The sequence below is a fragment of the Cervus canadensis genome, chromosome 11 (assembly GCF_019320065.1).
Source record: "Cervus canadensis isolate Bull #8, Minnesota chromosome 11, ASM1932006v1, whole genome shotgun sequence".
NCBI classification, from domain to species: Eukaryota; Metazoa; Chordata; class Mammalia; order Artiodactyla; family Cervidae; genus Cervus; species Cervus canadensis.
In genome coordinates this window covers 75654120-75665765 of record NC_057396.1, presented here as the reverse complement: position 1 = coordinate 75665765, position 11646 = coordinate 75654120, and the positions used below count along the sequence as shown (strand labels likewise).

Here is an 11646-nt window from a genome sequence, read left to right as displayed (position 1 = left end):
TTGTCCATGGGATTTCCCAGGCAAGAATACTGGAGTGAGTTGCCATTTCTTTCTCAAGGGGATGTTCCTGACCCATCTGCCTTGACCCACCTTCCTGACCCATCTTCCTGACCCATCTTCGATCTTCCTGATCGGACCCTGTGTCTCCTGCATTGCGATGATTCTTTATCACTGAGCACCATATCCTCTCTTTTTAAGATTCTTTGCTCACATAGGCCATTACAGAGTATTGAGTAGAGTTCCCTGTGCTACAAAGTAGAACCTTAGTAGTTATCTATTGCACATGTAGTGGTGTATATATGTCAATCTATAGATTTTTTTCTTAAGCCACTTCCTTGAGGTATGGTTGATATACTGAAAATTGTACATATTTAGTATATACAACTTGATGAGTTTGGAGATAAATGTATACCTGTGAAACCATGACCATAATCTCTATTGTATACGTTAAAATTTGCTTAAAGGGTACATCTTACGTTGTGTTCTTATCACAAAATAATATCATCATAATAATAAATAAATAGTGCAATAGGAAACTTTTGGGGGTGATAGATCTGTTTACGGCAAAGAAGGAGATTTCTCACAAGGAACAGGCCCACACAGCTCCTTTTACGGAAGTAAGAATTCCCACAATCCAGGAAGCCCAGGAGAGCAGGGACGCAGGTCAGGGTTCAAACTCCAGGGAAACTGATGGTGTCGATCCCAGTCCAAGTTCAGAAGAAAGTGTGCTCCGGTTCATGCAAGTCAGGAAGAGAAGAAGGCATGAGTGCCCCTGACCCCCGACCCCCGACCTCGGCCCTGTGTTCCAGTCAAGGCCTCAGGACGGGAGGGCGCCCACCACACTGGGGATGGTGACCTGCTTTTCTGAGTCCACCCATTCAAACGGTCATCCCCTCGAGCAACAGCCTCAAAGACACACCCAGAATTAACGTTTAGCCAAACATCTGCACCCCCGACCCAGGGGGTAAAATTGACACATAAAATCAACCATGATAGGATCCTATTTTCCAAAAGATTATGTGCAGTGTCTATTTTGGCTTCGCAGTTGGCTCAGCAGTAAAGAACTCTCCTGCCAATGAAGGAGACGTGGGTTCGATCCCTGGGTCAGGAAGATCTCCTGGGGGAGGAAACAGCAGCCCACTCTGGTACTCTTGCCTGGGAAATCCCACAGACAGAAGAGCCTGGTGGGCTGCAGTCCACAGCGAAGAAGGTCAGACATGACTTAGTCACTAAACAGCAACAGTGTCTATTTTAAGGAGTCCTGCCAATGAGATAAGAGAAAATTCTTGGCCCAGAGCCTGATATACATTAGATAATACGGGAATGTTTTCATTCATTTATTAATACACTTAAGTGGAAATTTAACATAAATGCCGTCTCCTCTAGTGCCTTATCTCATCACCAGATGATGGGCCCCTAAAACACACTCAGACTTCATTTGCATTTTATTCACTTCGTGCATCCCTGAAGCAATTGTATATACATCCAATACTGTACATGCATCAAAGGGCATTCATGTATAGGCAATGTTTGCTGCCACTCACCAAGATTTCCTAAAGGAAATAAACCCTGAATATTCATTGGAAGGACTGATGCTGAAGCTGAAGCTCCAGTCCTTTGGCCACCTGATGCAAAGAGCCAACTCATTGGAAAAGATCCTGATGCTGGGAAAGACTGAAGGTGGAAGGAGAAGGGGACGACAGAGGATGAGATGGTCAGATGGCATCACCGAGTCAATGGATACAAATCTGAGCAAACTCTAGGAGATAGTGAAGGATAAATAAGCCTGATGTGCTGCCGTTCATGGGGTCACAAAGAGGCGGACACAACTGAGTGACTGAACCACAACACCAAATAGAAGTGGGGGAGAAATGTGAGGCTGCTCTCACCACTACTAAAATAGCACACTCACTGTCTAGCATTTTTCCCATCTGTTTATTTCTTAAGTGGGAAGTTTTTCCTGCCTCTAAGCATGCGAGAACCCTCCAAGGGGCGATTTCTTCAGCCCATTGACACAGTCTGGCATATAGCAGGAATTACTGAACATGTGCTGCCCTCTGAAGAAAAAGTAGTTGTTGATCATTTTGATGAATGGACACCAGGTGCATACCTGAGTATATCTTAGTTAGGTCCACAATTCAGAGAAGAAAAGTTATACCACATAAAAAGTGGATGCCTCCAAAAGTATATTTCCCCCAAATTCACCATTTTCCCAGAACCAGTCCTCTACCAATAACACGGTCAGACACCCACGTGTTATCTTTCTCTGGCCTAATGTGTGTTCTAGAACAACACAGACAGTACTGGAGGGCAGTCAAGCACCTTTTCCTGGAATACGCCATTTGTTGTTCCTTCGATGAAGTGGGTCTCTTTTCCTCCATCTCCATACCAAAGACTGTCCCCCTTCCACCAGTCTCAGTGCAGCCAAAGTTCAGTTCAGTCACTCAGTCGTATCTGACTCTTTGCAACCCCATGAATCGCAGCACGCCAGGCCTCCCTGTCCATCACCAACTCCCAGAACTTACTCAAACTCGTGTCCGTTGAGTTGGTGATGCCATCCAACCATCTCATCCTCTGTCGTCCCCTTCTCCTCCTGCCCCCAGTCTTTCCCAGCATCACGGTCTTTTCAAATGAGTCAGCTCTTCGCATGAGGTGGCCAAAGTATTGGAGTTTCAGCTTCAGCATCAGTCCTTCCAATGAGCACCCAGGACTGACCTCCTTTAGGATGGACTGGTTGGATCTCCTTGCACCCAAGGGACTCTCAAGAGTCTTCTCCAACACCACAGTTCAAAAGCATCAGTTCTTTGGTGCTCAGCTTTCTTTATAGTCCAACTCTCACATCTATACATGACCACTGGAAAAACCATAGCATTGACTAATGGACCTTTGTTGGCAAAGCAATGTCTCTGCTTTTATTTAGGTTGGTCATAACTTTCCTTCCAAGGAGCAAGCATCTTCTAATTTCATGGCTTCAGTCACCATCTGCAGTGATTTTGGAGCCCCAAAAATAAAGTCTTTCACTGTTTCAATTGTTTCCCCATCTGTTTGCCATGAAGTGATGGGACCAGATGCCATGATGTTAGTTTTCTGAATGTTGAGTTTTAAGACAACTTTTTCAACCATGTAGTAGTTCAATGTCTATACCCCGCATTCTATTCTCCATGAAGGAAGAACCGTGTCTATCTTATTTACTACTATATTCCTGAACTTAGTGTTATTTCTGATATGTAGTTGATAATGTATAAATATTTGCTGAATTGATGAATCAGATTGTGGAATCTCCATGGAGACATTTCCCAAGTAATATTTCTAGCGGACGTGAAGGCCGTTACAAGGTGGCAGTCAGATTCACAGTCATCTGTCTGCTGATGATAAAGTAAATGTCCTATAGGAGATGTAAGTACTGGTTTTCATTACTGGAGGATAGAAAATAACTTGAGGGAACAGAGCCAGATGGTCCATGAACAATGCTTCAGAAATAAAACAGGGATGGTGAACTTGGGTGATCAAGAAATATTTCAAAAGTTATACATCAGGCTCAGTTCAGCTTTACACCAAGATCAAACTGTTTTCAGCAATTAATGCAAGTCATTACACCTTTCTTTGATTCCACAGTGTCTGCGTCCTGTACAGTATCTCAGGAAATAAACTAACTTGAACAGTTCCCAGTTCACATCTTTTTTTCCCCTTTCTTTCTTCTATATTTCTTCCCTTCTTTTCTTCCCCTTGAATCTTCCATGAGAAATACCTAAACTATACATGATTGAATGTTGAGGAACGTTTCCTTTGGTCAGGGTTGATTTCCACCCCACTACCCACAACCAAGGAAAATGACTATCCTCACTATGTAAGCAATAAGCTATTGTATTGTAAGTATTCAAGGTACAAACGTTAGCTTGGTGGGAAAAAAGAAACTATGTAGCTGAGAAAACAATGAGCAATATTCAGGATGGTTCAGAAAAATAAATTTCACATTTTATAGCATCTTATCACTTATAAAGTCCTTCAGCATTCAGTTTCTCTTAAGGCTGGCTTCAATCATAACTAGGTAATTTTTACCGATGTGATAACTGAGGCAGAGAATTTCTGGCTGAAGGTCACAGAGTTAATAAAGCAATTACTGGAAACTAAATCTACATTTTTTTTGCTTTTTTGCCTCCATATGTCTTTGTAATTATCAGGTCTGGTTTCTGTATTATGAAAACAAGCTAAAAGCCCAAAGGATTACTTGCAGGAGCTTCTGAATCAATGGAGCTCATGTCTTACTCTACTCGGGAAACCTTCATCCTGCCGAACGCTCTCTTCAGAGCCTCCTTCACTTCCTTGTTCCTCAGACTGTAGATCAGTGGGTTCAGCATCGGGATGACCACAGTGTAAAATACTGACACAATCTTGTCCTCCCAGAGAGATTTTCCCATGTTACCCTTCAGGTATATGAATATGAGCGTCCCAAAGAAAAGAGCCACTGCGGTTATGTGCGAAGCGCAGGTGGAGAAGGTCTTGGCTCTGCCACCAGCTGAACGAATCTTCAGAATGGCCCGAAGGATGAACAGGTAGGATATGAGAATCACTGAAACGCTGGTTGCAATGACCAAGAAAGCTAAAAGGTAGATCAGCCGTTCTCGTGGCCTGGTCTCACTGCAGGCGAGCTTCAGCAGAGGTGGGAGGTCACAGAAGAAGAAATCCACCTGGTTTGACTTACAGAAGGAGATGGAGAAGGTGCAGCCAGTGCGGACCACGGAGTTGACCGCGGCACCGCCGTATGCCCCAGCCACCAGCCCCAGGCGGGCCTGGGGCGTCATGGCCGAGGCGTAGAGGAGAGGTTTGCACACGGCCACGTAGCGGTCGTAGGCCATCACGGCCAAGAGGAAGCACTCAGCACTGGCACAGAGGGTGAAGAAGAAGAACTGCGCGGCACAGCGCTCAAAGGTGATGGTCCCCTTATCGCTCCGCAAGGTCTCCAGCAGTTGGGGGACAATGACGGAGGCGTAGCAAACGTCCAGAAAGGAGAGGTGGCTGAGGAAAAAGTACATGGGAGTCTGGAGGCGAGGGTCACTCTGAACCAGTGCCATCACGCCCAGGTTGCCTCCCAGGGTGATGAGATAAACGAGCAGAAATACAAAGAAGAGACCTGTCTGCAGCTCGGCCCACAGCTGGAACCCCAGCAGAACGAATTCTGTTACCGCAGTGCCGTTCTCTGCCATGAGTCCTCGGCTGCCCCCTGAAATCAAAACAGAAAACCTCACTAAATATAAATTAAAATGAACACAGCTGGATCTGATCACTTGCAGCAAATCACTTTGCCGGTTTTGAATAATTTTATTTATTTTTGACCTCGCTGGGTCTTCGTTGCTGTGCGTGGGCTCTCTCGTGGGGCGAGCCGGGGCTGCTGCCTGGTTTCAGGGCATGGACTTCTCATCGCAGCGCCTTCTCTTGCTGTGAGCACCAGCTCCAGGGCGTGCGGGCCCAGTGGCTGTGGCCCGTGGGCTCAGTAATTGCTGCTCCCAGACTCTAAAGAGCGCAGGCTCAATAGTCGTGGCCACGGGCTGAGTTGCTCTGCAGCGTGTGGGACTTCCCAGATCAGGGACCGAACTCAGGTCTCCTGCGTTGGCAGGCAGAGTCTTCACCACTGAGCCACCAGGGAAGTCCTCACTTCACAATCTTTACAAACTTTTTTTCATTGGATCTTGCAGAGATCCTTGCAAGCACATATTTGTTCATCCTGCTTTTCACGAGAAGAATATGAGGATCAAAGAGGTAAAGTGACTAGCTCATGATTTCATAGTAAAGAGGCAAAACCAGAGCTAGAATGCAGCTTCATAGGCAATTCCTAACTTCTTACAAGTTCAGAACTGGAAACAGTCATCGGCCTCCCTAAAGAGTGAGGAGAAATCCTAGCGGTATAGCGCTGAGGACATGACCTTTGAAATCGGACCGTGGTTCCCATCTCTTGAGACCTTGGCCAAGTTAATTCATCTTTCTCAACCTTAGTCTCCTTGTTGGTTGAATGAGAATGTCATTGCTAAAGTCATGATATTACTGCAAAGGACACAACTGTATCTAACATTTGGTCTGACTCACACACTTAGAATTATTTTTCTCTAAATTCTGCAACAATGTAACATGCTTCTAGGTTCATGTATATTCTGGAATCTTATCTCCAAGTCCACAGCCCCTTGGAGTTCTCCTATCAACTCTATCTTTCTCCGTGGCTATTTGGATGTGCATATGAACCCAATAGAGTTGGATGCAAGACAGTGAGCTGTGAAGAGCAAGAACTGCTAAAACTCCTACAAGCTGTTGCCCGCCAAGTCTCTTCTTCCTCTCTGCTTCTGCCAAGCAACATGCCCTGGTTTTCACCTTCTCCTATTTCAAAGGAACTGTCCCATTATTTTAAAATGCCAGATCACTATCAGTTGGTAAGAATCATGAATCAAGCCATTCCAGAATTAGCCTGCAGAGCTCCTCAAGGGACAGAGCCATCACACTGAGTTCAGAATTCTAATGAAGATCGAGGGCTTGCCGAGTATGCAGACAATCTTGCTTCTGAACCTTTTGGATGCTCATCATCTGGGGTTATGGAAACTCTGAATGTGGACTTCAAAGGTGATTCTTTTTGTCCTCCCTGCATCCTTCAAGCAAGAACTGAATTTGACAGAGCTCTCACAGGATTTTAGATAATGAAGAAAATAAAACTTGGGCCAATGTTTGGCAAAAGCTGATCTAATGATGAAATAAATGTCAGTATCTGGTGTTTATCCCCCCCCACTGAAGTCCTATTAATGTAAATATTTAGGAGTTCTTTTCTTTCCTCAGGGCCCAACATAATATTGACTCTCAACCAAAACAATGACTTGCTGCGTTCTTGGAATTCACACAAATCATCTTGACCAAAAAGGGAAAAAAAGAGAGAGAGAGACTTATGCTCATTTATTTATTCAGTAAGAATCTGCTGAGAATTTACAATGCATGAGGCACTCTTCCGGTTGCTGGGAAGAAAACACAGACAGAGATCTTTCCCTTGTGAAGTGCTCATTCTAGCAGAAGGGCCAGGCATACACAACATACATTTTAAAAAAGAACGATATTTTTTCACCATGATAGAAGACAAGTGCTATGAAACACGCATGCACACACAGAGCTTTGGGAGACCCAAAGTACGGGGAGGAGTGTTAAACGGGCTCATCAAGGAAGGTTCACTGAAAAGGTGACATTTCTGCAGAAACGATAGGGATCGGGGAGCTACTCTTGCTCATTTGCCCACATCATTTATCCAGGAACAATAGGAAATGAAGACACCAGCATGGACCACTTCGCTTCCGTTACACAACATACAGAATTCTTCGGGTCCTTCTGAGACCCAAAGACAACTTTGTTCAGAAGTGCCAACCTCCTAACACAGAGAGAAACCCCTAAGGTATCAGAGGCTCAATAATCAGCCGAAGATCACTCAGTGAAAAGGCAGACTAGAATAAAGCACAGTGGTGAGAAAATGGGCCCTGAAGACAGACAGAGCTTGTTCCAAACTCAGCTGTTTCTGTTTGTGTGACCTTGGGCAAGGTGTTTGACCTCTAGACTCTCAGACACAATATCTTTGCAATAGCAACAACAGCTCTGTGGTGCTGCCGGAGGCAAAAGAGATAATTCATGGAAATACACACGACGGGCCTAGCACAGAGTAAGCACTCAGGTAATTGCTACAGAATGATTTTTCAGCCACTAGGTTGTTCTGCCATTCAGAAATTGAGTTTACCCCCATTTTATTACTGAGTAAAATGAGGCTCAACTGGTTAAACCAACCTTCCCAAGGCCACACCAGGACCTCTGGCTCTAAATTCACCAACCGACACATGACTCGTGATTCTGGCCCGGGAAGTGAGACGCTAGCCCGGCTCCGGGCAGCCCCAGGGGGGGAGGCGTGAGTCAGTCCCACCTCCTCCCACCACTCCCCCTGAGAGACACTTGTAGATCTCCTCTGAGGGAGGGGAGCTGGTCTCCTCGGGAGTGGAGGGTCACGATGGGCAGGGGCCGCTGATTACGCCGAGCCAGCGAGCGTGCACAAGCGGGAGGCTGGGAGCAGCGTCTGGAGGCCTGCACGATGCCTGCTGTCCTCCGTGAAGGTGGCGTGTAACCTCAAGCAGCTCTCTTCTCATCTCTGGATCTGTGTCCTCACGTGCCCAGACTGGACTCAATCGCCTCGGCCCCTGCGTCCTGTCCTACAGTGTGATGACCTCTCTTCTCTCCTAAAAGCCCCCTGATGGAGGAAAAGGGCGTGTACTAACAACAGTGAGGAAGAACGGCCTTCAGACAGCAGTCACTGAGTGAGGTCTGTTCTCGGTGCTCTGCACACACTGCCTCACCGACCTTTCACAACGCCCCCGACACTGGAGACTGTTACTAGCTTTACTTACAGACTGGGAAATAGAGGCTTGCAGAGATGAAGCAGTTTGGTTCAGGTAAAGCACCGGACTCCCCTGGTCGCTCAGTGGCAAAGAGTCTGCCTGCCATTGCAGGAGACGCAGGTTTGATCCCTGGGGTCAGGAAGATCCTGGGGAAGGAAACGGTGACCCACTCCAGTATTCTTGTCTGGGAAATCCCGCGAGCAGAGAAGCCTGGGGCTACAGTCCAGGGGGCAGCGAAAGAGTCATACACAACTCAGACGCTAAACAACAGCAGACCACAGGCTGGGATTTGAACCAAGGTCTACTGGACTTCAAGGTCGTGCTGCCAACAGCTCACGAGGGTGGTAATGAGTTACCACCTTTTCACCACAACCAGAACTTTCCACTGTGTTTACAAGCATTACTCCCTACATTTGGCCAAAGAGGAGAGTAACGTGAATTAAATAAAAATTTTGGAAACTGACCACAACTCTGAACACACTGCACACATTCTCCTTTTTGCAGTATCATCTTTACTGGTCCTGCCTCGTCTGCAGGGATGTGAGGGAGACCACGTGCCCAGGACCACCAGCAGGATTAAGCTCCAATCAAGAACATGCCACCACCAGGAACCGTCACCTCCAGCACAGGTTTAAGTGGCGAGGGAAAGGCCACGTGACCAACCTTGCTCCTGGCTCCTCACCAGTTCCCACCTGTTCTTTTGCTTTGCCCAAGTCTCATTCCTCGTTTTTTATTTATTATCTTGCTACATGTCATACATTTTTATAAGCCACTTTAAATCTCCTCTGGAAAGAGATATTGATGAATAAATAAATACAAAATAAAATCGCCTGTTTGCCAGAAGCCAAGCTCATCAGAAGAAGCAGCCATCAGACCAATAACAGTGCCGCCAGAGGCCTTTGCCAAATGGATTCTGGAAAGACAGTGCACGCGTCAGACCCATCTAAGGATGGTGGAGAAAGGCAGATGGTCAGGGGAGAAAACGGACAGCTCGGGGAGGTCTCCAGGTCTGTGCTACTGCACTCAGCTCCTGAAATCTTCATAAACCCAAATTCAAGGGTAGTGACCTAGGACTGCATCTTGAAACTGTGAAAAGCATGGAAGGTCTCCTAATCCCTAGCATACTCTGTCTGTGTGTGTGTCTTTTTTTTAACTTTCTATTTTATATTGGAGGGTAGCTGATTATCAATGTTGTGTTAATTTCATATGTATAGCAAAGTGAGTCAGTTACACATATACAAGTACCTATTTTTCTTCTAATTCTTCTCCCATTTAGGTTGTTACATAACATCACCCAGAGTTCCCTGTGCTACACACCAGGTCATTTTGTTTATCCATTTTACATATAGCAGTGTGTACCTATCACTTAAGTATGATCCTTCTGAGCATCAAGGACATCTACTTCTCAAGGGGCAGAGGAAAGTGTTAGAGAAAACCCAGGTTGGCAAGTGTCTGCCGATCTTCATCGGAGCCAGAAAGTTTGTTCTCTCCAAGACGAGTTCCACCTCGCCTTGTGATGCATTGTCTAAGCTCCCGAGCTGGTCTAAGAGGACTGATGATTCTAGACAGAATAGCCAATTGGTTTCCTAACGGTATGGCTGGAGAAAACCAGCAGCAGCCGCACAAAATCTCTAGGCAGGGAGAAGAACCATGGATCACTGCAGCCTCAGAGGAAAGCATTTGGTCCCAGGCAATTTAGATAAACTAAGCTGCTGGGGAAATATGAGTGGAACAGTGAAGCAGCAGCTTCCTGTGTTTGGAGCCCACAAAATAGCTGAAATTGCTGGGTTTTAAGGATGCACAGTAAGAAAAGGCATCCTTAAAGCCATCATAAACCCACCACGCTCCATGGTAATGAGCAACGTCAGCACTGCACATTCTGAGCAATCTGTTATCTATTTGTTGCTGGGCACAGAAATATCTCACTTCCAGACACTTCCTGGGGGACCATGAACTCTAAGTTATCTTTCCCCCATGTTAGTCATGTCTGCTCAAGACTCACAGCTTCATTTTCATACTGGCCAACTCACCTGGGCTTCCCTGGTGGGTCAATGGTAAGAGGATCTGCCTGCCAGTGCTAGAGATGCAGGTTCAATCCCTGGAAGGGGAGGGTCCCCTGGAGAAGGAAATGGCAGCCCACTCCGGTATTCTCGCCCAAGAAATCCCATGGACAGAGGAGCTTGGCTGTCTACAGTCCATGGGGTCGCAAAAGAGCCGGACATGACTTAGCTACCAAACAATAGCAACAAGACACAGCCAGGACATCTAATCCACACATCCCAAAGCTGACGGAGACAGACCTCCAGACTGACTGCTCTCTGCGATTATTAACCTCCCCCAAACCACCACTAACCTCAGAATACTAATAAGGGTTTTTGAAGCAAAGATGCCCAGCAGGTTTTGGTGTTTAATATACTGGACTAGGAGCCAAGAGGCTACTATGGGCTAATCGAGAAAATATATGGGAAGATGATTCTCAAAGTAATAAGTCTGCACTTGGAAAGGATTGTTAGCAGGGCCCGGATGCCAGCTCTACAATAGCTCACACTGTGGAAAAAATACAGCCACGGATCTGAAGATTATTTATACAGCTCAGCAAAACTAAACCACTCAGATCCTCCAAGTCAGGGTTAAAGTGATTTTAAAAGGGTGAGATTAAAAGGTTGTACAATGTGCCTAAATTTATGCAGCCATCGCTCTCAGCTGGAAATATGCAACTAAGGTTTCTAAAGGATCTTCCTTTGTATTCTATGCCAAGCAGTATGCTGTCCACTGGGGTTGCAGTGATGAACATACAGAACTAAACAAACATTAGATGATAATGATCTTCCCTGGGCCACTAGAATACAGCCGGCATCATCTGCTGTGGTAACTTCATAGGAAAAAGGAATAAAGGAATGAGGTACAAGATAATTTGCCACTCAAGGTGTCAGCGTGGACTTGGGTCTTAAGGATGTTTAAGTGGTGGGAGAAAAAGAAACTTAACTGCTTCTTGCACCAACACTCTGTGTTCAGGTAAAAAGTAGCTCAATCTAGAGATGAAAAGAGACTATTTAAGAGCTCCCCTCTGTCTCAGAAATTTGTTTGGAAGAAAACTTTAATTGGCCATTTTCTAGTTGAATTTAAACTTATACATAGGAAAGTAATCTCCAGCAAACCTCACCAAAAAATAGGGCAGAACCAGCATGGTGTCGTGGAATTAGAATGCTTTGAAGTTCTATCACACTGGGGTCAAGTCCCAGCC

The 11646-nt window shown here is 45.8% G+C and overlaps 1 protein-coding gene across 1 annotated transcript; it reads right to left on the bottom strand.

The window, feature by feature from the left end:
- Window positions 1–4262: 4262 nt before the first annotated feature.
- LOC122449376 (olfactory receptor 9I1-like) lies at window positions 4263–5204 on the bottom strand. Its single transcript, XM_043480885.1, has one exon. It carries the CDS (start codon window positions 5202–5204, stop codon window positions 4263–4265), a length of 942 nt encoding a protein of 313 aa, XP_043336820.1.
- Window positions 5205–11646: the final 6442 nt, after the last annotated feature.